Raw genomic sequence first — 27,664 nt, forward strand, 5'->3', positions numbered from 1 at the left:
TAATTGGCTATTTAACCTACACAGTTTAGCTGGTGTAGCAATAGTATTTCTCCAAATGTGTTTTATGGACTTTTTATAGTTATCCTCAGATGCTTATTTCAAGACCCTGCGCCACACCGAAGACACCGTGAGTGAAGAGAAACCAGGGTCAGTCAGCCTCACTGGCACCCACAGAGCAGCATGCAGCCCAGGACATGGAGGCAGCCCAGCACAAAACGGTAAGTACACTTAAAACCGTTTTTGCTCATCAGTTTTCGTCAGTGTTTGTGTAATTAATGTGTGGACCAAGACAACTCTACTTCCCGTGTGGCCCAGAGACGCCACAAGGTTGGACACCCCTGGTGGAGGCTGGGAATCAACTCGGCCGTCTCAAGAACTGAGATGTTTACTAAAATAAAAATTCACATGATTTATTAAACTTGTGATAATTTTATTCATAACAGTAACAAAATGTATTTACATGTATATACAAGTCATATTAATTATCTTTGCATAAAAATAGAAATATTTATACATATGTACAAAGATATTAAAACATACAGAATTTTCAAACAAGAAAAACAGACAGGATTTCACGAAGAACACTTGAAAATACACACATTGATAAAGAGGATAAAGAAAGGTGACAGAACATTTAAATTAGACCCCATAAGTCAATATTTTCAATAGATATCAGTTTGTTGGGTCAAATAAAATGTATCAAATGCTAACAGATGGTAAACAAAAGTTAGACTTAAGACTGTCTAGGTAAAATTACATGACCTTCTTTTAACATAAAATTGAATCCATCTTCTTTTACCCCAATCAAGTATCAGATGACCAGTTTTCCTTTTTCTTAAAATATTTAAATTTTCTAATTTATACTGAGAATTTTTCCACATTAAATTATAAAATATTTTAAGAGGTTGTGCATCCTCTACCTAGTAGGGGGGAAAATCTCATGTGTTGCATTATACATAAAATTGCAAATCACCATACATTTATTCTTATTTACTTTTTAAATTAAAACCTAACATTTTCTGACTAACCTTCATGATCACTGACAATAGCTTTTAATAGATCACAATCGTCGTAAATTTGTCTTGCTTTTCTTAGTACCAGGGAGAGGACCCATTTTATAACTGGCTTTTAGAGACCTGCCATTCACACAGTCTTTGGTGATATGATAATCACACAGGCACCTTGTACAATAATCAAACCCACAGCCTTCTCGTTTGCAGACTGCCCGTTGTAAATAGCCATCATATTTCGCAGGTGAATTACAGCGAACGCAGGCTTTCAGGCTTTCATTCTTTTTCAAAGTCTTGGCAACCTAGTAAAAAAATATCCATAAACAAACTTTAGTAAAGACAGAATGTAACATAGGAAAGCCTCAATGGCATCTCCATACCCTCCCCAATCCACGTATAAAGCACCAATGTCACACATAAGAGAATTCCTGCCTTTAAGGAGCTTGCTGTTCCATGGGTAAGAGATAATATAACCTCACAGCTGGTCCAGCAGCAATTTCCCAATGCTGCTTTTAAGTATGTTCTTTTACTTCACGAATGCCTCTCATGCATCAATGCCTAGGTTACAGGGCGACCTTTTCTGTGAAGTTGCCCTGGTGCTACTGAGGAGTTGGCTGCTCTTGTACCCCTCGTTTGGTTTTCTGAAAGCACCTACCGTACTGTAGTACCTGATAAGACAGCAGATGCTCAGTACATCATTTTTTAGTGAATATATTAGTCATCATAGTAAAGAAAAACCAAAATTCATTACATATGATTTATATTTACTGACCAACATACGAGGCAGTCAACATTTTATTTCAAAACATGCACTTTTAAGTACAGTTTTTAAATCAAGCTTGCAAAATCATCTGCATGTTGAGTAATACACACTGCTCAATGATTTGAAGGGTTAATAGGAGGCCTTAAATTTCTGAAAGTTGGCCTTTTCCTGTTTGGTTCTCTTCCTCAGATATCAAAGATAGCAAGCAACTGGAGAATGTAATATTGAACAGTTTTATAAAAATTTTTTGAATCAAGGTTTTTCATTATTTTCTTAGTGCTTCCAAATTAGATCTCAACATCGCTCAACTGTCCCAAACAATGTTAAATGGTATCTGTTATTTTCAACATAGAAAGACACATCTCTCTCTGCTCTTCCAATTTATCCGTTGAGTTATAGTTTCTCAATTCCCTACATTTTTGAGACTAGAATGAAGGTGACAGGAGATAACGTCTCCATTAATAGTTTTAATTATGCTATAATTAAATCGAAGGTCTCCATTCCTTACTCTAAATCTTTTTAACAACAAATGGCCCACATGTTTCTAATTGATCGATCAACAAAACATTACCTCAGAAAATTCACTGTGCCGACTGTAAGCAGAACCCTTTCGATCAGCCGGATCAGATAACTTGCCTCCAGCGTGGTTCCTGGCGGGAGGGTGGGCTGCCGATGTCTGAACAGAAGCCAGTGCAGTTCTGAACCGAACATACTCTCTGGTTGAAGCATGGGATGAAAACTTAATGTTCTTTCCCTAAATAAGAGAATGTTTCAATAGGACTTCAATTTATATACAATTTCTTAAACACAGCCACACAGAACTATTCACCTAGACATCTAAAGCCTAATAACTAAGTTATTGACAGAAATTGCAACTGCATGACATCCTTAGCCTATGTTGTATTTGAAACATGGTTTATAAAGCAGTGCCAGAACAAAGTTATTCTTCCCACCACCAGTAGATGGCAATAGTCATGTGTAAGTGTCACCAGAGTCACGAATAGATTCAAAACTACCTTTTAGATTAGAAAAATTCCCATTAACACCAGCTTATTGATAAAGAAGTTAAACTTGGAGAATTAAAGCAATATTAATCTAGAATAACACAGCTAGTAAGTAATAAGATCAAAATTTGGACCTATGTCTGCCAACTCCCAGGTCTGAAATTTTAGTTATACATTGATCTTGGAAGTATTTTTTCAAAGTAAATGAATTCCCTTCTATACTAAGAATCTTCAGTATGTAAATAATTTACTGTTTATCTGGTAAATGAAAAAATGCACACAAAATGGCAACCCAGATTAGCTAAATGATCAACTCACACTGAGAACTCTGTAATTTTTCCTTTTTTACACTTGGACATTCCATTTCTAGGAATAAATGATTGAGGTGGGTGTCTTTTCCCTTAGGAATTTTATGAGCTCTGATAAAAGTCTGAAACATTTTTTTAAAGGATTTTATTTTATTTTATTTTTTAGAGAGAGGGGGATGGAGGGAGAAAGAGAGGGAGAGAAACATCAATGTGTGGTTGCCTTTCACGCGCCCCCAACTGGGGACCTGGCCTGCAACCCAAGCACGTGCCCTGACTGGGAGCTGAACCAGCAGCCCTTTGGTTCAGAGGCTGGTGCTCAATCCACTGAGCCACACTAGCCAGGACAAAAAGTTTGAAATGCTTTTTGAATGTAAAAGACTTCCAGATTACCTGTAATCTTTTCTATTTTCCCCTTCTATTTCTAATGGCAAAGAGCACTAGCTGCTATTTTTTAAATGAGAACATCAATTGCAAAGACTTACAGCAACTCTTTGTATTGCTTTACTGCACAACTGCAATGCCCTCTTGTCATCTTCTAGAATCTTCTTCCAAGTTGTACTCACTTTAGACACACTGGAAAAGTAAATGATCATGAAGGACATAATTAAAGCATCACAGAGTAAGATGAATACATTACAGAAACATTAGTAGTGCAAAAAGAAGTTTCTATGCTTCTCAAACTTGAATTTACATTAGAATTACCCAGGGCACTTAAAATTTAATGATTCCTCATGTCTAGTCATTGGGTTTAATTGGTCCAAAATGGGGGCCAGAGTTCCACATATTTTTTAAAGCTCCCCATGAAGTAATTCTAAGTGCATCCAGGCTTATAGCCACTAATTTGTACTTCATTTGTTTTTCACAGTACCTGTAAACATCAAGTAGTCATCGGTGTAAATATGGCACCACATTAGCTATCTGGTAAAAGTTGTAGACAAATTTCAAGGTACTCTAGAACACACTATCAGTAAAAATCAACTTGTGATGTTGATTATCCCTCATGGAGCTAGCCAACAATAAAAACCAACTTACTTACCTGTTTTGCTTTAGCTATGTTTTATAAAGACCACTGGGAATATTGAAAAATTTTTCGAAGAGTCAAAAATGACCCCAGTTGAGCTGAACCCAATCTAATCCAATTCTCAGTACCTCATCCTAACAGACTTTCTTTGGTGGAACGAGGAAGAAAGGGTAGTACAAGGTTTCTACCAAACAGTCATAATCAGACCCATTTGTGAGACGCTACTTTCTTTACTGTCAAACCTAAGAGAGTCTGGCATTACAAATGACCTAAAATGACCGAAATTAATTTGTATTTTCAAGTGTGACAAGAGTTACAATAATTAGAACTGTACACTAGAACTAAGTTGGTGGTTTATACTTAAGTCCGAAAGATGTAGCTCATATAACAGATTTCAGAACCCAAAGAAACAAAGATCACAATCTAACAAAAAGTGTTCTAATAGCAAAAATATGAACATTGAAATAACTGGATTAAATGCATACTTTCAAAATTATCCTTCATTTTACAGATGGCACACAAGTTGTAAAGTACTAGCAATCAGGCAAATCGTTCGTTATGTTAATGAAACATGCAAAAAACTACCCTATGCTTTAGCATGAACTGGTGGGCTGAATCATTAGTGTATTATATTAATACACTCAAAGCTACAATACTTACTTGATTAGGTCCATATCGCTGAGTTGTGCTAAAATACTTGCTAAGAGATGTCTGAGTCCCCTTCGAAAGAGTTCACTGAGAATATCTACAAATTCTAGGCCCATTTTTCTGCCAATTATATTCTGTAGTGTAGAACCTACATTATACTCCTTCAGCTTCTCCCAGTCTATTTTAGGACTTCGTTTGGCATTCTTTTTTAATGTTGAACAAACCACTTTTTCAAAATGAAGAGCTGGCAGCAAGTTTTTGCTGGGATATTGGTCCGGACTTTGAGTCTGTAGCAGATGGGACTGTGGACTGTCACGACAATTTTCTTCCAGGGAAAGGCTAGCCTCTTCATACTCGAGGCCACTTTTTTGGGAAAATGAAGAATAGCCACTATCTTCATAAGGTTCATTGCTTTCTAGTTCTTCTATTTCATTTGAATTATTAAGTGTTGGTTGCACATGTTGATTTTCCTTGTTATGCAAGGGCTTGCTCTCAGTTTCAGGTTCAAGGATCCCTGGGTTCACAATCGGTGATCCAATATCTGATAACCTTTCATAGTCTTTAATGCAGTCTTTAGAAGAACCTTCCAAACGTGCAGAAATGTAAGAGCCTAACTTTCCACTGTCATCAGGTTTTACCAGTTTAAGTCCAGAATAAGCATGGTTATAGTTAAAATCACACTTCATTTTGACAGAAAGAGTAGAACTTTCTTCTTTGCAACCTACAAAAACAACATCGACATTTACTTAACAGCAAAATTTCAACATATCCTTACTTCTTAAATTGGAATATAAGATTTAATTACTTTACATCTCTCAGCACTATGTATTACTTAAGTAGCTATGAAATTATGTTTAATTGAGATTTGACAATGAGAAAATATTACTTTATATATCTTATTCTTAAAAAGCTACTTCAAAACAGACTGCTTTTCAAACTGCATAACTACACTTGACTCAGAGAGAGCCTAATGACTAAGTAAAAAGTCATAAAAGAGGGACTATTTCACAAATAGCTCGGCTTGTGGTACAAATAATGAATTGGGAGTGGGGTCTCAATTCAGAGATAACCTTAGAGTAATCAAACAGCTGTAAGAATCAGTGTTTATACCCTGATATTGAAATGACGTAGTAATCAGCTTTAACTTTGGCATAACTCAAAAAAGCCAGACTTGTTTAGGGTTGTATCATCACCCCAAAGCCTTAGAAATCAGTTAAAATATCTTTAAAGCAGACATTCTCAATCTCCACGCTAAATATTTGGACAAGATGTAGTATATACATATTGTATACATATATATCCACACACAATATATATATTGTATGCATACACATATATATGCACTTACAAAACTAATTGGAGTATTCAGAAAGAAAAAACATTAAGTGGCTTCATGACTTCTTGAATTAGACCAATGAGGGTGGAGCCTAGTGCTGCCACTTAGTTCATTCATCCAATGCCTACTTAGTAACATGATATGGAGAGAGGGAGAACTTAATTAGGACTCTCTTGGAGGTGACATTCTGAGGTCGGAAAGCATTGTGGAAATCCAGGAGAGTTCCAGACAGAGGTAAATACTGGAAGCAAGGACGAGTGTTGAGTATTCAAGGAAGAGAAAGTTCTGTAGGGCTGGAACTGACTGAGCTAGGTGATTGAAAAGGCTGAAGAGGCAGAATGGTTTATAGGATTTTTAGGGTAGGGTGGATTTTATTCATTGTGTAATAAAGAACCTTTGAAGGGTTTTAAATAGAGACATCTGGTATATATTTTTAAAAAATCATGTCAACTGCAGAAAATGGACCGTAGGAAGGTACAAGTGGAAGCAGAGAGACTAGTTAGAAACATATATCAGAAAATTCCAGAGCTGGGTACTTGAGACTCTATGACCGTTATGGAAATAAAGATAATTGAACAGATGTGCCATCTATTTAGGAGGGTTAAGTCAAAAGTCAACAGAGTTTGCTGATTTACTGGATGTGGAAGATGAAGGAAAGTGGAGTAAAAGATACTCTGGGGTTTAACTTCTGAGCATCTAAGGTATAAGGTGTCATTTGCCAAGTTGGGGAAACTGAGGAAGTCAACTCTTTCCTCATCTACAGAATGGGGGTGAGGAAATAACACTGGATATTCCCTGTCACACTCGGCCCAATCAACAGAATTTATAGTGTACTTACCACATTATTTACAAGCCAAATGCCTTCATGTTCCTTATAGTGTACAACACAAACATTTGAAATATAGCAAAATACACTACAGATGTATGCATCTCATAGTATTATATCCCTTTCCTAGGAATGAGATCCAATTGCAAATGAAAATCCTTGCTGAACCTTACTAGCTTTTGTGACCTACAACTTTCAGTTAGTCTTTCATTCTCCATTTCTCTAAAATGGATAGTAATATCTACCTCGTGGAGTTGGTAGATCCAACACACTGCATTTTTTAAATTTCTCTTTTACAATCCAATCATGAAAAAGACACCATTAGCTAACTGTGCAAAAGGTAACCTATGCAACTTTTCATTACAGATCTAACATTCCTTATTAGTTAAACAGACTATAGTGCTTAAAAAATCTTTATGGCTATTCCAATGTTAAATAACTAAGTTCTACAATCTCCAATACCTTTAAGATAAAACCACCATGTGCCCCACATTAGGTGTGGCTATTCCTTTAAAAATTCAAGAGCCCCAAGGCTTGCCGCCATAAGCTGCTTATCAGCCACAATCCCCAAGAGAAATTTCAAAAATATTGGAATGAGATAAAATTTTACATTACATCTCCTCAAAACTATAAACAAGAATTCAGGTGGACTGCATGTATTCTCCTGAGGAACAAGGTGGAAAAGAGGCTGCTGGAATTGAACAATCAAAAAACCCCTTCTAAAAGCCATCAAGCTTCCGCATCTCAGACAAATGATCTGGGATCTTCTAGAAACATATATAACCTGTAAAAACTAAGTATTTTTCTCTCGATTCTTCCAGACTCCCTTTCCAAAGAAATGGGCATCTTTCACAGATTACCAAATATACAATATCAAAATGCTGATTTCAAAATTTTTGGTCATTTCTTAGTTAAAATAAATGCATTTATATTACCTTTAAGAGACAGCCAACAAAAAGGATAAAAATAAGTGTTTGAGTGACTTTCATTCCATCCAAGTTTGGAATAAAAACAAAACCCCAAAACGAGTGCTCCAGGAGCACAGGTTATAATAACCCATTCTTCAGTTCTAACAAAGCCAGCTACATATATCTAAATTCAGGGTTTTGCAGTAAAAATATTTCCCCCTCTCCCCCTTTGATTCCAGGCCTTAAGACTGAGTTACTGGATAAGGGGGAAAAAAGGAGAAATCGAATGTTTCTGTTTGGAAGTCCCAACAGAGCTGGGTCCGATGAGGGGGGTCCCTGCATTTGGCGGGAGTGGGTGGGGGTAGACCCTGGAAATGCGGAGGGGTCGGCGAGGTGGCCCCGGAGGGCGCGGGCCCGGCGCAGGAGGCGGGAGATAGCCGCGAGCCCGATCTCCCGCGCCCGCCAGGAAGGGTGAGGTGGCGAAACAGCGGGGCGACGGACTTGGGATCTGCGGGTGCGGCTCCGAGACTGAAAAGGGGGGCAGGGAGTGGGGTCAGGCACCCGGCCAGGCCCCGGGGGTCGCCCTGCAGGGCCCGAGCCCCCGATGGGGGAGGGAAGGGGAGGGAGTATTTGGCGCCCATTCAAGCCGGGTGGACAGGTAGAGCTTCCCAGTGCAGTTAGCAGAGCGCCCTAGGAGGCCTCCACCCGCAACTGCCTCGGAGCTGGCGTCCAGGTTCGGCGTGGCAGGCAGGAGCCCGACCCACCATCCCGCCTCGGCACATCTGGCTTCCCTTCCCCGAACCGCAGCCGCCCGCCCGGGGCCCAGGGTGAGGCCGCACGCCGGGACTCAGGTCGCAGGTCCCCCACCCCGCAGCATGCACCCCTCCTGGAACCCGTAAGCCCCTCGTGCCCCCTCCTTTCACTCACTGTCTGAGGGACGAGGGCGCCTGGGAGCTGTCACGTCGCTGCCGCTGCAGCGGCAAGAGCTGGAGGGGGAAGGTGGGGAGCAGCTGCAGGCACGCCGGCTCATGCCAGTGTAAGGCGCGTCCTCAGGTGAGCCACCAGCAGCATCAGTGGGGGAACGAGCCTCCGGCCTCACAGAGCTCTAGCTTCCAAAAGGCGCCAGCTGGTACTTTTAAATCTTTGAATTTCGTGCCCAAATCCGCAGGGCCCAATGGGGCAAGGCGTCCGCAGGCGCGCACCAATGGGGAGGCAGTGGGAGGGGACGCCCTCACCCAAGCCCAATGGAAGGCTGTGGAGGCGGGGCCGGCCGCGAGGCCGACCCGCCCCTCTCCTCCCTGGCTCTGCGCATCCGGAAGGATGCTGCCGACCGGGCGGGGCCGGAGGCGGGGCCTCGGAGCGCGGGGAGGCTGAGGCCCAGCCACACGTGGAGGGAGCATACCACGCATGCGTCCAGATGCCAAAGTGCCACCGACGGTGGGGACGGGCCTCCTGCAAGTCCTGATTTCATCTTGAAGGCAGCTCCGGCTTCTCTTTGCAGATCACCGATAGGTACGAAGGGTAGTCGACTTCCTCCGATCATCTCAAAAACTGGAGATTAGTGAGCTGGGACTCTAGTCGTCTGGGAATGCAGCCTTTCCGGAAGACGAACCCTCCCCCCAGCTGCACTCAGCCCGCCTCTCTGGGATTTAGGCGCGCTCCTCTCTATCTCCCGGGTTCGCCCCTCTACCGGCCCTGTGCTTCTGCGCAGGCGCTTTTGGCGGGCGGTGGCCCCAAAGTTGGCGGGTTGGCGCTTGCGCCCTGGGGTCCCCTGCGATTCTCTAAGGGGGAAGGGCCGGGAGCTGGCGGCGGTGGGAGGGCCAGCCTCCCTCCTGGCGCGGGTACCTGGTCCCGCCGTGGTGGTGGCGCGAGACTTGGAGCGGGCACCTTCTGGGTCTTCCCGGCGGGTGGGAGGATGGGACGGACAGACACTTCATTCTTGTGAGTGTATTTTATTTTCAACCACAGTTCTTCTGCCAGCATTACATTGTACGGGCCTTAACCTTATTAAATTTTTATCTGTTCTCCCGGTGTTTTGGTTTGTTTCTTTCCTACAAGGGCCAAGCTCAACAGGCGGTAATCCTGCTCCCAAATAAAACGTCCCGCCGTGGAAGTTCCAATCTCCACACCCTGTGGCAGGAGGCCCCTGGTCAGGGAATGACTTTCTAGTGACGGAGGAATGGATGGAAGTACTCATTGTTAATGATGCAATGACAAGTACTGTATTAGTCCTGCTGAACGTTTTTTCACTTTTTGAGTGTGCCCGCAAGTTAGCGACACTGCATTCCCTAGACTCAGCTCGGGCCATAGAGCAATGAAGTCACAGCATATAAACTCCGAAAGTCCAAGATCGAGTGTTTTGCAGTTTTACATTTTTGCTTTTCTGCAGGTTCAGGGAGAGTTAATACTTTACAGTGAGCGTTGAGTTAAATCGATGGAAAGCCCTGGATGAGGCAGGCGGAGGATCAGGATGGGTAGCAATGTGGGTGGGTCAGGCCAATGCAGGTTAGAGACTATTTTTATGTAAAATTGTATTAGGTCATTGTGGTTTTTTATATTGAAGTTTTATTTTTTAGAATGTCGTATTAAATTAGATTTTTCTTGGTTACTCAAATTTTGGGCATCCCTTAAGTTTTGCGCCTTTAATTCTGTGTCTCGCCTTACATAGTCTGGCCCAGGCGCTTTGGTTGACGGGACTAAGGTTCTGCCCATCAGGGAGCTTAAATACTAACTGGAGAGAAATTGGGAATTGCAGTAAATGAAAGAGAAACTTAACAAAAAGGGGTTACAGAATGGGCAGTAGGAGCATCGATTAATGACTTCAGGTGGTCGGGAAGCTTTTTGAGTTTTTGTCCAGCTATCAATGCAAAGATCTGCATAACAGACAGAGGGAAGAAACTGAAAGTGTTTGGCCTGTTCCAGGGCTTGAAGGATGTCTAGAGGGCACTGAGCTAGGATGATAGTAGGGGAAGAGGTCAAAGAGGTGGAAGCCAGATCCTGTGCCTTTGTAGGTTTGTATGTAGTTTAGAGTTTCTTCTGATTGCCACGGGTAGTTTTTGAAGGGATTTTTAGTAAGGATAATATGTTGAAAAAATGTTAAAACTATAGTGGCTTTTTATCTACTAAACACTTTGGAAATGTTCCTTTAATTCGCACATCAGCCCTAGCATTATTTTCATTTGATGATTGTGCTTAGCAGTGTAAGTTAATTCCTGCAGCACCGCACAGCTACTAAGCGAAGACTCCAGCCAGGCCACAGGAAACCCTGTCCTTTCCTCTCTGTTCTACTGTGGACGGATGTTTCCTGGGGGCCTGATTGTTTATAGTACACTTTTCACCTTACTTTCTCTCTTGACCTTAGAGATCATATGTATTTACCTCTTTTCAGTTGCAGAAAAATATGTGAAATTTGAGGGGAGGAGAGTTTCTCATTTAATTAGTGGAGCACCTGGTCTGTATCCTTCGGCTTTTGACCATAGCTTAAAAGGTATTATCCAGCAGTTAAGACTAAAACATGTTACTGGAAAAAACAAAATTTCTGTAGTAATTAATATAAGGTAACATAAAGAGCCCGATATGTTTCATTATGTGCTGGAATAGTTTGTCAGAGTCTTTTACTTTACTGAGTTACTTAATATTTATTTTTAACTGTTAGAGCTTTAATTATGATGTAATATTAACTGACAACTTATTCAGTAGGTTCATGAGCTCCTGTTAATTTAATTTTTAATAAGAAACTTGTAAAGGGCTATTCTAAATTTTATAAGATGTTAGCACATACCTCTTCCTGCAAATCAGTATCAGTCAGAATTGTTGAGTTTGTAGGTGCAAATAGAGTGCAGAGAGAATCGCCTTCATTCTTACAGCAAATTCTTATTGCCTACAGCTTCTAAACATGAAGGAGCGTATGAAAATAATTGGAACGTGGTACTTGCCCTTGTGCTTAACATTTGGGCCTGCAACCTAATAGATATGAGATGCTCAGTAAATAATCTTTGAGTAGAAGATTATTTGGGGGCCCAAAGGGCAGGAGATAGAGTATATAAAATATAGCTATAATGTAACATTGGGTAGTCACATACATCTGGTTCCAGTAGGACTTTATATGGCATAGAATAGTTACTTGTATATGACAGGTCAGCCTCAGCCCTGTTGATATTTTGGGCCAGGTTGTGGGGGGCCAGTCTGTGCATTGTAGGATATTTAATAACATTCTTAACCTGTAATTCCCCCCATCCAGCTGTGTTAACTGTCTCCAAACACTGCCAGATGTCCCCCAGGAGCAAGATTGCCTGTAGGTGAGAACCACTAGTGTAGGGGATGTTTTTTGAGAGAGTAGAGAGGAGGGAGGTCTTCCATGGCATAAGAAGCAAAATGGGGAAATGTTAAATGCAGGTGCATTCATCAATAAAAACTATGTAATTTGATACGGCCTAAGGGGGGTGTGTATAAAATGGGCTGATACGATTCTGGATACAGATACAGATGTCTATGCACATATAAGAATTGGAGTTTTATGTGAGCGGCCGTGGGAACCTATCAAGCAGTTGAGCAAGGGAGTGACAGGATGAGAGCCTTGCTTGTCAGGAAGATGAGCCTGGGGTTATGTATATGCAACCTGAATTACCAATAGAGGATGTAGTGAGAAGTCAGGGGACTACGAAAATAGTCCACGAGAGAGTTAATTCTGGACCAGAGTGGTGGTAATGGAGTCGGAGATGAACAGAGTGTTCAGGAGGACAGTAGGATTAGCAGTGGACTGCATGTGAGGAAGAGGAATCGGAGAGGACCACACTTTAAATCTGAGAGAGGGAGAATGGGTATGCCATTCAAGAAACTGAGATCACGCAGTGAGAAATGGGTTATAGAGGAATATGACAAGTTTCATTTTAAACGGTGTGATTACCTGTTCATACATCTTCAAAATTCCCATTCTAGCCGAATGACTTGATTAACTAGGGTTGTAGGCCATTTTGAAATTTAGTTTTTTTTTCTCAGCAATACCAGATTTCTAGAGAAACATTTCAGTTATAACTGCCTTTTAGACATCTCTGTGGGGCCTATTATATGGCATGATGTTAGGTCCAGGAGAGACAAGAATGAAGAACAGTTTTGTCTACTACTAAGGTGGTGTGACAGGTCTAGCAATACGAGTTTGGTCCATTCCCTGACTCACCCTTTCCCATTTCCTTCTTAAGCACGCAGTCCTGAGACAGGAGTACACCAGTGAGTTTATTCCCTTGCCATAAATCTTGTCATACAGGTATGGTAAATTTCTATGGGATACCAATGAAAGCCGTTTCTTATGCCTAGGTGCTATGGTGCCCTTTAGGTTGGACCTTGAAATCTGTCTGCAGAGGTAAACACTGTTTTCCAGGCAGAGAAGGGCAGCATAAACAAGTAGGGATGACAATGCATGGTTTATGCTTAAGGTAGCTGTGTAGATGCATTGTTTGTGCAAACAGTTACAAAATCCCAAGGCTCTTAAAATGTTAGAGTTAGGGCCCCGGTAGACTTCATGCCAAAGTTACACTGCTCCGCCCTTTTCCTGGGTTCCAAAAACTACATATGAGCACCTAGGAATAACCATAGGAGACTGGTGAGTGAAGCGGGAGCCAGCATCAGTCCACAGACCAGGATTTGTCAGTTAGTCTGCATGTGTTCATAACGCACTTACCGATACATATCTTAAATTCATATTGTTAAAATTACCTGGGTATTATGATTTTTTTATACTAACTATGAGGTTCCAATGGACAGGAAATTTAAAAATTGATGCAAAGTTCTTTTTCACTTTCATTAGTGTAGCTCTCATACCTTTTCACCTTGGATCGGGGAGCGAGGGAGCAGAGCAGGATGGGGGAAGTAAGTAAATTTCACTGTCTCTTCCTTGCTTACGGAATGAAATACAGAATTGAGACCCTTCACAATCTCAATCCAACTTTTCTAATTGTTACCTGTTCGAAGAGGTCAAGAAAAATGAATAGTACGTTGAGATGTTTAAAACCAACAGATTTTTATTCAGAAAGGAAAATGCACGAGCCAGGAGGAAAGTGATAAATCTGGGATGTGGGCTTGTGCTGGGCTTTGTGCGGGCACTGAATGTGGTTGACTGAACGTGTCTGGCTGTTTCCTTTAGTTGCTTAGGTCACTGAAAGGTGCATTCATCAGCTTTTCTTGGGAAGGCAGAGTGCCTTTGGCAGAATATTACAGGGAGAGAGATCCTCTTCTAAGGGAAGTTCTCTTGATATATTTGATAATCTTTGGCTAGCTTTAAATTCTAACCTGTCTTTAATGGTTTTTTAACTTGATTACACTTCCCTTAGAAAGTCATAAGGTGAGAGAATAAGTTATCAGTATAAAATTACTCTGAAAATTAGCACACGCGAAGGCTTTTAAGGAAATAATAAAGGTTGACTTAAGGATACCCATTACCCAACAATACAGTTTTGAATTTACTAGAACATAGGCTCAAAAGAATTCAGACTACTGTTGATTTCCAACAAATGTGGAAAAGTGTGCAGTTTGGGGACTTAACAAAATGCCTCCTAATTCCTTAATGTTTTAAAATCTTATAACCTTAGTAGTAAAATTGTTTTCTCTGGAAATCTTACCTTGTGATTCTGTAAGTTTAACTTTTTTTCATTACCACTAGGTAGAACTCTTACAACTGTAGTCCTTAGTACCCCATGTTTTAAAAATTTGAGCATTCCTGGCTTTTCTCACTTCTTAATGGGATAACGGACATGTCCTATAGTTCTTTCCTTTATGTTTTTTGTCCAACAGGTTGAGTTTATTACTACTCCTTGCAGTGAAGGAGCACACACACCATGGGGGAACCATGGGGTGTCTCCTGTTTCCTTATCAAACACAGCACTTCATTCCAGGTGGCTTTCAACCCCAAGGTCTTTAACAACTATGCAGCCACAAGCAAACGTCCCTGCACTTTCCTTCCACTCAGGCCCAGATCTCCGGAGTCACGCTTCTCAGAAAAGAGCTAATCATATCCAGGATTCCTATCGGAAGAGAAGCAACTAATTTCTTTTAAATCTAATGGCAGAAACATTGATCCAGTATCACACCAATGTAGCTGTAAGCTGTTTTACCGGTAAATTCAGTTCACAGGGGTGAATTCATCTGTCTCACCAGAAAATCTGTTGCTTCTCACATCAGAGCGTTCAAACCTAACTATTTGAGGGTATATTTTAATAACAAAAATGCAAGTCCCAGGGAAGGGAGGATGAGTCTTAGGCTCTAACTTCCATTTTGTAGGAAACACTGAAATGACACCAGTCCTGGCTTAAAGAAACCAATTAAGACATTTTGGGGAGAATTTGGGAAATTGTAATTGGGTATTTGAAGATATTAGGGAATTATTGTGAATCTCGTTAGGTGTGATGATAGTAAATGAAGTAGAATGTCATTTTTTAAAATGCAAGCCGAAATATTTAAGAGTGAAGTGTTAATATCTATCACTTAAGCAAATATGAAAAAAGTCAAATATTGAAACTAGGTAATGAGTATGGGTGTTCGTGCCACATACCAATTTTGTTGCCCCTTGGCAACAGATCTCCCTTCACTCGACTGACTTCTGTGATATGGAACCTGGACCTGCAAATGCTGCTCCTTTGCCAGGTGGCACCGTATTAAGCTTTGTCAGCAGGTGGTGGTGGAAGGACAGTACCCTAGGAAGGGGCTTGTCTTGTTTCCAATGTGCTCCCTCTTGTTTCTGTGCACAACTGCCAGAGTGCTCTCGGAAACAGGATTAATGGCTAGTTTTAACGCGTCCACTTGGCTAGACCACACTGCACCCAGATGTTTAGTCAACATGCTCCAGCTGTTTCTGTGGGTTTTTTTTTTTTATGAGATTAACACTTAAATCAGTGAACACTAAAGCAAAATGCCCTCCATAATGGGATGGGCCTCATCCAATCTCAAGTCATGGGAAAAGCAAAAACACTGGCCTTTCCCGCGCCAGAAAGAATTCACCAGCCAGCTGCTTCAGGATGGGAACCACAGCGTCGGCTCCACTGGCCCTCCCACCTGCTGGCCCTCCCGCCTGCTGGCCCACACTGCAGATTGTGAGCCTGCTAACCTCCATAATCCAGTGGCCCAGGTCGTCCTTATGAGTCTTTCTCTCTTACACGCACATATTCCAGTGGTTCTGTTTCTTTGGAGAACTCTGATGAATGCAGACAGAGCTTCTGCTGACACTCTGGTGGAAGGCTTCTTGCTCATCAGTCTCTGAGGGCCGGAGGGCTCTCTGCAAGGCCTGATCCACCTGCAGACCCGCACTGCTTGGGGGCAGCCCGAGACCTTGTCTGTCAGCCAGAGCTGTAGCCATGCCCTCTCCCCCTTGGGGGTGGGGGTGGGGGAGGGTAGCCCCTTCCAAGGGTGTTCTGTCCTTGGATGCTCTCTCAGTCCTAGTGCATTCGAGTTCTCCCCAGTAGCTAATCCCATCATTTAAAAAATTATATCAAAATTATCCCTGTTAAAATTAATGGTGTGATTTCTGTTTCCTGACTAGACCTGAACTAATACAGCACTTACTATCATGTTTCTACTATATTATGTTTGAAGTGTTTAATAATAGTTAAACCAAGTTTTGATCATTCAATATTTTACATAAAACAAAGAATGACTTTCCTTTTTCTACTTTTAAGGAGGAGTTCAAAATATACAACTAGAGCCATGCTTATACTGTAGGCATATTTTTTACTAATACATCATTGAGACATGATTTATATAAATTGTCTTAAAATATGCTTGCTTCCAACTGCGTTCACTCGTGTTTTTCAAGCCAATACTGGTGATGATTTATACGCTGATTTGCTATAGTAGAATTTTCATAAGTTGTAAAAATCTGTAATAATAATTTAAAGTTTTTTGGAAATAATTTCTATTAAAGATTCATAATCAGCATAGTCTTTCAATGACTGTACAAGTTCATCCAGTAGATACTCTCCTTGCATAAAAGTTTCAAGATCATGAAGTGACTTGTTTATTCTGTGATCTGTGACCCGGTTCTGTGGGAAATTGTATGTTCTTATTTTTTCTGACCTTCCTTTACTTCCAACCTATACAGAAAAGATGTGAGATACAGTTAGATCCAGGGCAGCTAATCCTACAAATTGAACGTAACTGGAAATTAAGCTCTTGCTTTATCATTTGAAACACAATGTAAGAACCCAGTTTTAACATGACCCCTCAAATACTGTGGGCACATGACAGAGTAGAAAGGAACACGGGCTGCACAGGCAGACGGGTCGGTGTCTGAGTCCTCTCTGCCGTTTCAGCGCAACTTATCTCGACTCTGAACTTGTCTCCCCATCTGTAGCATGCAGACGAATAACACCTGCTGCACGGTGACACTGGACACGCACCGCCTGGCACAGAGATGTTCAAGTGGTAACTAAATATATACAATCTCTGTGACCTAGTCATCTCCGGTGAGGACAAAGTGATGAATTTCCCCTTAATATGGTATTAATAAAAGGTCTCTGTAGTTACTAAATAACAGGAAGGAAGTTCAGTTTGCTTTCCATCATTTTTCCATAATTTTCAGAATGGGGGCTCCCTATATCTTTTTTAAATAACATTAGAAGTCTGAGAAAAATGCCTTTGAACACAGAAAAAACAGTATGAGATTACTATAAAACACGTATAGTCCTTGATTGAGCTACTTGTATTGTTTTATGTTGACAAATACATTGGAACAATTGTAGCATATATAAAAACTGACTTATTTAAAACCATGCTGTTTATCCTTTAGAAGTGTTTTCTCAAGTCCATTTTACCTGAATCTTTCTAGCATGGTATCTTTTATTTGTCTCTTCTTCTAGATACATGCTGTACAGCTTTGCGCGCAGCTTCTTCATGGCCATCTCCTTGTTTTTCAGTTGCGACCTCTCTTGTTGGCATTCGGAAACAACACCTGCACAGTGGCATGAGAGTGACAGAATTTTAATGTAAAAACATTCTTCCTTTATTATCAAGGAACACTCCTTTACCTTCTCATCATTTTTCTTCTTCCTTTGTGAGGAGACAAATAGGATTCTAATATAAAAGGACAACAAATAACTCTTACAGTTGTCAGAAAAGTCAAAAAATTTAAGTTTGAACTACAGGGCAAAGTATTTCCACATTGGAGGCATACATACTAAATAAGTGTTAACCATTTAATATAGATTACCTCCGTACCTCAACCAGCCACCATGGTTTTAAAAAACATAACTCAGAGCCCTGACTGCTGCAGCCCAGTGGGTTGAGTGTCACCCCACAAACCAAAAGTTTGTGGGTCAGATTCATGGCCAGGGCACACTGTCTAGATTGCGGGCCAGATCCCCAGCTGGGGGCATATAACAGGCAAAGGATTGATGTTTCTCCCTCTCTTCCCCTCTCTCTAAGAATAAATAAAATCTGAAAAAAAAAATCATCATAGAAACAATACAAAAATTACTAAAAAGTTAATCCTATTATCAGAGATAATCACTATTAATGTTTTTGAGGATTTCCATCCTTTTTTCCTACTCTAGTTTATGTATTATATATTACATAAAACATCTTAAAGTTGAATGTGAAGCTGTCCTCATATTTAAGAAAACAAAAACACATCGATCCATCACTCCCATCAACCATTACTGACCAATGGGAATCATGCCTATTAGAGATAGGTCATTGCAAGAGATTCTTGTATCCTCTTTTCTGGGTAACTCAGGTTTGCTATCCACTGGCTCTTTATCTCACTCACACAGATCACTGCAGTTCCACCTAACAGTGTGAAGGCTTGGGAAGTATTTACATAGCTCCATTGTCTAACAATCTAGAACCAGAACCCTTGGAGGTCTGCGGATGGACTTACTGGAAATAAAGCCCCTGAAATTGTTATGTAAAACTCTGCATATAAGCATGTTTCTGGGTAGTGGGGCCAAGCTTTCATTTCCTCAAAGGAATCTTTGTCCTCCCTTCAAAAAAAAAGCTAAGAACCAGTGATTTACAGCATTTTCTGATAAAGAAGAACCCATGAGAATGACTCTACCATGAGGATTTTTTAAAATAGTGGTATCTACTACACATAAATTTGAGAAGGCTACGCCGAAGGACTGGCTACACTTTCTCTTCATATTCACTAACAGGAAATTCCCGTTTAGATCCCTTCACCTGCCTGGCTTTGCGACTGCCCTGCAAAGTTTCAGCTAAGGATTCTAAATACTTTAGTATACATTCCTCTGGAAACTGGCGATCTATTTCAGTGGCATATTCATCAAGTCACTGAGCATTTGATTTCCTTCTTCAGTGTCTTCTGTTGAGCAAACAGGCACATACCTGTTGGAAGATGAACTATTCGGACAGCACTGTCGGTGGTATTCACGTGCTGCCCCCCGGCTCCACTGGCTCGCTTAGTATCAATTCTCAGTTCTTTAGAGTTAATCACTAGATTAATCTACACAGAAGAGGAAAAGCTGGGATTTAATGATATTACTTACATGTATGAACTGTTCACAGGTAAGGAGTATCCATTAATAAATATAAATTCATGTTGTGTACAGAATTTATGAGATGAATCGAAGGTTTAATTTGAACACTAGAAAGTAGTGAGAAGGATACCATTTTTTTAAACTTTTCTTTTTGGAAGTGCAGCAGAGAAAAATAGACTACAAAAACAAATTCCCCCTAATCCTCAAACACTGGACTTCTCTGTAAAGCACCTTCCTCTTATCATACAACAGCAGAACTTAAATTAATATTAGAAAAGTGTAAGAACTGAAATGACATTTTGTAGAATATTTCTGAGTTCAAAAAGACTTTGGCAGGAAAACAATGCTAGTTAAAAACTAAAGGAAAGGCTTATGTTGTTTAACTTGAATTCAAGGAGGACCTAGACATACTTGGAGGCAGGGGAGAGACGAGGAGAAATGACCAAGCCAAGACTCAATTCATAAATACACGGCTCTGACGTCAGGACAACGCTCTGGCGTCAGGACAACGCTCTGCCCTGGGCGGCGCCGTCAGAGGCAACAGATTTGAAAAGCCCTGTGTCGCGAACAACTGTGGAGCTCTCTGCGGCGTGCCCACAACCCTGGCGGCAGGAACCCTAACCTTCAGAGGCCCTCCACGTCTCCCTACGCGGCTCCTCTCTGTGGTTGCTGGAAGAGTTAAATGAGATGATACATGGACCTCAGTCTCCATCTTCCGTTTAAAACTCCCGTCTCCTATCCCCAAGTAGCTTAAACCACAGTGACTAGTATCTGGGTAGGTATGGCTCTTGTTAGACAGTCAAACTGCAGTCTTCCCTGAAACTAATAAAGAGAAACCCTCAACTGAACTTCCTCCTCAAATCATTCATATGCCACTTTGAAAGACAAGTCAAATATTTTTCACTTTTCAGCAGAAGGGATGTAAGTAAGCAAAGCAGAACTTCCTAACTAAGTCATTTTGAAAATAATGTATAAACTGAGAATTTTCTTGGTGAGAATAAAGTATATTCATTTTGAACACTGTAACAATATTTTTCCATTTCAATGTGACTAGGTTATGAAGTAGTAACTGCTGAAACAGGATTCTTGCTATTGTAGATACTCTGAGAACCATTCAACACAAAGCAAAAAAGTCGTTATAAAGGCAAATAGTCTTAAACCCTATTTAAAGTAGGTTCATACTGTCCTGTAGGGATGGCCTCAATATAACTACTTAAAGCTTAGTGGCAGAGGGAAATTAATAGACACTGGATGATTAAATCATTTATAGGTCCTTAATCCTTACCATCTATTATCAAACCATGCTTATTGGACTGAGATACCAGATTCTCAAAAATAATTCAAAATATGTGACGAAGGCCCAATAGGAAGCAACGGAGTTGCTGCGCAATTCAGCAGGGCGAGTGCTCCCCGGGGCAGGGCCCTGTGCTGGCCCCGCGTGCCACAGGGGCTGCTGCCGTACCTCGGTGGGCTGCGGGAGGATTGCCACGGTCATGGTGCTGGTGTGGATGCGGCCTTGCTTCTCCGTCCTCGGCACTCTCTGCACCCTGTGCACACCCCCCTCGAACTTCAAGTGCCTGTAGGCTTCTGAGCCCCCGATGCTGGCAGACGCATGTCGGAGCCCACCTTGAAAATATTGGAACAACGGAATGTTTTGTTTATCTGCCCATTTATAAACATTTGACTGTCACTTCAGCCATCTTGAGGTCTATTTAAAAGAGCTACATAACAACCTATAGATGGTAAAACATACTGACAAACTTTTAACAAGTCTGATAACCAGTCTTTTAATACTACTAATGTTATTGCTTATAATGATCAGACATAAAGCATTTATGGTATTAACTGACTCAATAACATGTCTAAAAAAGTACTTTTAAAAGACAATTATTCACCCAGTGGGTTAGTACCTAATGACTAACATTTTACAGGCCCTTTCAAAATTGGTATATTTACATTCAAAACTATGAGGTAAATGCTGAGCATACAACTACTTAAGCATCCTCACAAACAAATTCTAAAGCCTGGTATCTCCAACCCTTTCCCTAGGACACATGCAGATAAATCTGCGCTTTCCTGAAAACAAATTGAACAGTTCACTGACCTATTTCACTTGGAAAATATTCCAGGGTTTCAAAATGCCATCTTTTAAACGCAGCATATTGCTGGTACATGTCAAACATCTCCGAGGTAAACAACATGGCCTCCTGACCCCCAACTCCTGCAGTAACTTCCAGGATCAGGTCATTTTCATCTGTTTCTTCTGCGGGAACCAAAAGTAAGATAATCTGTAAATAAAAAGGTATCACTCCTTCTATCATTAAGAATTACTTAAACCTGAAGAGGCAAATGAATAGATGCAGCATTTTAATTATTTACTTAAAGTTTCTCTAAGAAAATTTAATATTGCTGATTACTGTGCAACCATCTTACCAATTAGAACCATATAGGCATAATTTCTAAAAATAGTAATATTACATTTATTATAAACGTTATGAGGTTCAGCTAAAACTTACTAACAAATGATACAATTTACATGTTTGTTAATTACTAACCAATGTACAGAAACTTTCAATACATGTGACCTTCTATTTTACAACAAAAACATAGAAAATATGTAGAAAGCAAGTTACACAAGACTTTTCACACGAGTGGAACTTTCCTTTTAGGGCAGGTCGTGGGGACATTCATTTTGGATGAGTTCCACATTTGGCTGGAGAAAAGACAGCATCTCCAAACGAACCACCCCCTTTCTGGACTCCTTCCTCCCTCACCTTACCATGTTCTTTCGCTTTTGTCCCTGGAGATAACTGTTGTAAACCTTTAAGCTCTTCTCTACAGAAGTTAAGAGTGGTTCTAATTTTATATGATAGCCATTCTTCATTTAATCCCTACATGTTCTCCTGCAATTCTCCCTGATATAAAACCAAAGCTACACAATTCAGCTGTACAAATCCCGAGGGCTGGCTCCAGGTCTGGCACTCTAACAGGGCCCCAGACTCAGAGATACATACAGTCGTCCTGCTCCCCAGGGGCACGACCCACCCTCACGCGTACCTCCTACTCGCTGTCCGCCCCGCCCTCATCTCTCTTACAAAACAAAAGGGGATAGAGAATACCAGTATTTCGTGTCTTTCTGGCAAATCCTATTAATGTAGCATTCATCCCTGTGCCAAAGCTCTACAATTCCTTTAGTACGATAAAAACAGGCAGTATGCTTTTCCTGTTTTAAAAAACAGTTTATAGTTCTAAATACTAACAAGCTAGGTCCTCAAATGTTTTTATTTACCTCTAATAAAATTCATTAGAAATAATAGCATTAATGCTTTACTCTTTGCACAAATACTGTACCTGATGCTTTAATTGAGCTATTTCCTTTTGACACGAAATGATTTCATTTTCTGCAAGTTTCCGTAAGTCTTCATTTTCATCTAAGAAATAAAGGCAATAGGTTGAGTTTTCCTCAATTAGTGTTAAATTGCCAACAAAATTCAAGGAAATAATTTTCTTGTTATTGTAGCTGAAGGTAAAATAAAATGTCTTTCTTATATTTTTAATAACTTCCATTATTTAAAAATAGTGTTAGTTTCCATAAGCAACCTAGCTTTAAAGAAAAAAGCTTTTTTCCTGATGACAAAAGAAAGCATAAATAAAATAAAAAAAAAATCTCTATAAAAATATAAAAAAGCTATTAAACTTTCCTGTAACTCCACCTCCGTGAAATATTCATATTAACATGTTGGGAACCACCCTGCCTGGTATCAGAAGCTGTAACCCCCGCCTAGGCTAAGGCTGAGGGAACGCCCTTGGAACCGTAAGCCAGCCAGGAGACAAGCTTATCTCCCTGGCGGGAGCACCGCTTCTGCTCCTTCATACCTCACCCTGCCTGGACCCCAATGCTTGGTCGGTTAGCCAATAACAGGTAAGATTCCCCAAGGGGGGAATGATCTAAGACAGGCACAATCACGTGGGAGGCCCCCAAAAGAAGGACTTTGGGGGCTACAGCAAAAGGGGGTGATGGACTCTCGCCCTTTGGCTTTGACAAAGCCGGAGTCCTCCTGCTCTGCAAGAAAATCTCTTAATCTCTTGGCTGCCTTACTTCCCTTGCTCCACCTAAGCCTGAAACAATGATAGAGGGTGGTACCGCCCTGAGCTGGAAAGGGCGGATTCCCAGGGTGATCAGGCCTAAGAAAGAACATGTAAATTCCTGTGAAACCTTCTTTGTTTAGAATGCTCTCAGTTGAATGAGAAGGGTCCAAGGAGGGAGTTAGTTTGTTCCTTAAAGTCTTACAGCTCTTTGACCCTGACTCAAAATAGACCCTCAGAGCTCCTTGTTATCTATCGTTTGATCCTTACTTCCTCGCAACGAGGAATGTGCTTTACCTGAATTCTTATGCAAAACGAACCCAATAAAAGCCGGTTTGGACAGTAAATTGGCGTGTCCCCCACTAGAGGGGGTGGCCGTTCCGTTCCTACTTCTCCACAGGAACTGGTCTGTCTCTGTGCATGTTTTTTCTCGAGTTTCAATGAGCCATCCACAGAGTTCTGTGATCACTGCTGGCCGGTGACCCACGCATCATTAACAAATATGCTTTTAGTGTTCCAACTTAGTGTACAACAACAAGTGAATGAATTGAGCTAGGCAGACCAGAAGGGGAACAGAAGTTTCCATCAGTTAAACCAAAACTGAATTAATAAGTAGAAAGTTATTTCTTATCTTATTAGTAACTATTTCATTAATATAGTATCCAACTCAAACATTTAGACCCTACCTAATGTTTATAGAATGTTCACATGAAGCTCTCTCTCTCTCTCTCTCTCTCCCCGGTTTTATTCTAATTCTTATTTCATGTTTGAGATTTCATTTTTACCTTTCAAAATCTACCCCATGGACCACAAGGAACCTATAAAAAGAAGACGACTTTCTTTTTTTAAGCTATTATAAATTACTCTCTGTTGAAAGCTCAAAGTCTTACAAGTATCAGTTGTTCAATGATTAAGACCCAATTATGCTGGCAACTGGGGATAATAATATGTAAGGCAAGAATTGAGATCATTTTAGTTCATTTATATTTTTCTAGGAAAAAAAACAAACAATGTAAAAACACTATGCGATTAAATATTAAAATGGTAGCACAGAAGATTATTTTTTTTATTTTGGGGATGGGTAGAAAAAGGAAAAAAGGATTAATTCAAGGAAAGATAACAACAACAGCAAGACTGAGATAAGCAGGTACAGAAAGTTAGTGATGGAAAGGCAGGAAATTATTTTGGCAAGGATTTGGTTTTGAAGAAACTGGGGGAAATGTGAAATATGTTGACTGAGAAAAAGGAAAAATGAATTCTAACCCTGGATCAGCCACCATGATTCTTGTAGGGGAACACCCAGCTTCACTGTGTCTCGGGTAAAACAAAAGATCTGAGCTGGGTGACCCCTAAGACACCTTTCAACTCCGAAAGACACAGTGTTTGGTAAGGCTAAGAAGGTTGGAACTACAGTCTAGAAGTACTGTAACTTGAATATTCCAATTCATCCTCAACACCAATGCAAACATTAATTGTTCTTTAAAAAGGTATCACTTCTCCGCTTAAAAAACAAGCTAACTTCTGATGGTCTACAGGAACACATCCAGGTGCTTTGGCATGTAAGGTTCTTAAGTACTCTGTTTTCAAGTTATTACAACTCCCACACTTACTCCACATTCCTGAGATATTTTATCTCCCAACTTGGTCTTTTATCCTACTGATCACCTGTGCCTTCAATTCTCTTCTCCTAAACCGACTTGCCAGCAACTTCCTGCTTACCCTTTAAGCTCCATTTAAATGCCAGCCTTTACTTTTATAACAGTCTGCTCATTATTGCAGAAATTAGAACAACATAAACACACATCACTTATATTTTTACTTAACTCTTTAACTTTCTTTCTCTCTTTACTAGGTTGTAAAAGTTTCATACTTTCTTGGTAATTGGTGGTAGTATCTGACATGCAGTAAGAACTCATGAGTTGCTGATATTTTGTTGTTTTTAAGCTGAGCTGCATTCTGCCAGCAACAATTTTTTAAAAATTGATTTGAGAGAGAAAGAGTAAGGGAGAGAGAGAGAGAAACAATGAGTTGTTGCTCCACTTACTTGTGCATTCATTGGTTGACTCCTGAATGTACCCTGACCTGGGGTAGAACCGGAAACCTTGGCCTATCCGGAGGATGCTCTGAACAACTGAGATACCCAGCCAGGGCTGCCAGCAACCGTTTTCTAACATGGTATTAAATTCTCTATGGTTTGATTTTTAAACTATTTAATCCTTAAATCCACTTGGATTTTAAGCTTCTTGCATATTAAGCTTGGCTTAAGTTATGAAACCAATTTGATTTTTCTCTAAAGGGTATTTGCCCCAATATCCTTAATACTTTTTTTTTTTTTTTTTTTTTACACTCGGGGCATTTGCCTTTTCTCTTAAATCACTTACTTCAGACTCTCCTTAACTCTCACCTAGACCACTGCACCAGCCTTCAGTTTTCCACGGCATCTTCGTTTGCATCCCGGGTTGACTTCTAACCACCACAAACCCAGCTTTCTTAGCACCAAAGCTATTTTGGACATTCACTCCCCAATCTAAAAGCTTCTGCTGGCTCCTTCTGTCAACCGGATAAAAATCAACCATTTTAAGATTAGTATTTAGTACTCTCCCCCCTCCCCTGTACAAAATGTTGCCACCTGCTACTTTCCATAACCTCTCCTCTCCCTTGGTTAACAAGGAGTATAGCGATTAAAAGCATGAGATCTGGAGTCGCTCCATCCAAACTCCGTTCCTTAAAAGCTGTGTAACCTGAGTCGTTATTTTACCTGTCTGCTTCAGGTTCCTCTTCCGTCACAGGAGGCTAACAGTACCTACTAAATAGTTTTATAAACTGTATGAGTTAATACCTGAAGAAAGCTAAGCAAAGGCTGGGGTATGGGAAAGGATGAAAGGTTAAACTGTTACTATAGCCTCTAAGGGTGGCCCTTTATTCTCGCATAAGTCCTCCCCAACGAGTTTTCCTTGCTCTCGTAGGTCTATTTACATATCTGTTCTCACTTTTTGGCTGTATTATAATTCATTGTCTTTCCCTAAACAGATTGTGCCCCCCCCCCCCCGCCCCACGCCGCTCACCCCAAAGCTCAGCATACCTAGGAGCTGACAGATGCAAAAACTTAGGCCCAATCAGATCTGAATGCATACTAGTCACTTGGGAAACTTGTTAAAAACACTATTTCCAGGTCTCAGATTCCGAGTCATACGTCTGGCGTTAGCACCCACCTCTCTCAACACCACTGAAGGTGATCCTTTTACCACACTTTGAGAGACACTACTCTGGAGCCCCAGAGATGGCGCCAGAGTACTCAACCAATGAACGTCACACTAAATACTGCAAAAGGGGGCGGGGCACCGTATCAAACACTCAAATCGGAGAGATGGGGCTCCCCGGGGGCACTCCAAGAGTTGGACACCAGGTTCTTCCAACCCCCGCCTGCCTCGAGGTCGGGGAGCCTACCCAGCCAGTATTCAAAAAGAACCCGTGAGCCTGGAATCTGAGCACGGTTCCTAGCAGTACTGTGGGGGGCCAGGGAAATGGGTATGCGGGGCCGAGGGGCAATAAGGAGATCTGGAGATCTGGCCTTCGTTTAAACAAACAAACAAACAAACAAACAAAACAGGACATAATGATGCTTTGACCTCTGATCCAAACCAAAACGGACTGCAACTAAGCAGCTCAGTGGGAAAGGCAAACGAGTTGTCACGAATCTGCTTTGAATCCCGAATCCCTGGGCCCGGCCCCTACCGTGCAGCAAGTGCTCGGTCTCCTGCAGCTCCTGCTCCTTCTCGCTCAATCGTTTGGCTGCGGCCACCAGCTCAGGCCCCCTGACCTGCAACTGGGACTCAGACGCTGCCTGGCGCTCCAGGAAGGACCGCAGGGGCCCGCCGCGGGAGAACAGCTCCTCCAGCGGTGGGCTACGGCAGCTGAGGTGCCGGCGGGCCGGGGCGACGGCTGGGCGGGCCCAAAGACACCTAGCGACACTCAGCAGGACAGGGTACCGCATCGCTAAGCCCTGACTGCCCCGGCAGACCCGAACCGGAAGTTTCCAAAAAAAAAAAAGCGAGTCTCGCGACACCGTGCGGGATTTGGAACTAGGGGCGGGAGCCGATCGAGCCCCGCCCAGCAGAGGCGCCAGTTTTAAAGGGCCTCCCGGAAGCCTCTGTGGGAACTTCCGGCCAAGTATTTAAAGGCCTTGGCCGCAGAGGCCGGAAGTTGAGGGCTCCGAGCGGAATTGGTAGTGGGGGGGCCCGGGAGACTTTGAGCACCTTCTTTAAACCGTGGCGCGA

The 27,664-nt window shown here is 41.4% G+C and overlaps 2 protein-coding genes across 3 annotated transcripts; both read right to left on the minus strand.

Annotated features, from left to right (window-relative positions):
- Positions 1–237: 237 nt before the first annotated feature.
- FBXO5 (F-box protein 5) lies at positions 238–9,601 on the minus strand. Its single transcript, XM_028509352.2, has 5 exons — positions 8,752–9,601; positions 4,767–5,475; positions 3,568–3,658; positions 2,345–2,527; positions 238–1,312 (listed from the first exon to the last, which is right to left on the minus strand). The coding sequence occupies exons 1-5, from the start codon at positions 8,852–8,854 to the stop codon at positions 1,061–1,063; spliced, it is 1,338 nt and encodes a 445-aa protein (XP_028365153.1). The 5' UTR covers positions 8,855–9,601; the 3' UTR covers positions 238–1,060.
- A 4,222-nt stretch (positions 9,602–13,823) lies between these two features.
- Positions 13,824–27,425, minus strand: MTRF1L (mitochondrial translational release factor 1 like). 2 transcript variants are annotated; one of them, XM_028509788.2, is made up of 7 exons: positions 27,123–27,425; positions 22,653–22,732; positions 21,406–21,589; positions 20,764–20,927; positions 19,150–19,267; positions 17,622–17,758; positions 13,824–16,901 (listed from the first exon to the last, which is right to left on the minus strand). In XM_028509788.2, the coding sequence occupies exons 1-7, from the start codon at positions 27,379–27,381 to the stop codon at positions 16,701–16,703; spliced, it is 1,143 nt and encodes a 380-aa protein (XP_028365589.1). In that variant the 5' UTR covers positions 27,382–27,425; the 3' UTR covers positions 13,824–16,700. The 2 variants fall into 2 exon arrangements, with proteins under 2 accessions (XP_028365589.1, XP_035880813.1); XM_036024920.1 differs by having other exon boundaries at positions 21,406–21,564; positions 27,123–27,166.
- Positions 27,426–27,664: the final 239 nt, after the last annotated feature.

The sequence above is a fragment of the Phyllostomus discolor genome, chromosome 4 (genome assembly GCF_004126475.2).
Source record: "Phyllostomus discolor isolate MPI-MPIP mPhyDis1 chromosome 4, mPhyDis1.pri.v3, whole genome shotgun sequence".
In the NCBI taxonomy this organism is placed as follows: Eukaryota; Metazoa; Chordata; class Mammalia; order Chiroptera; family Phyllostomidae; genus Phyllostomus; species Phyllostomus discolor.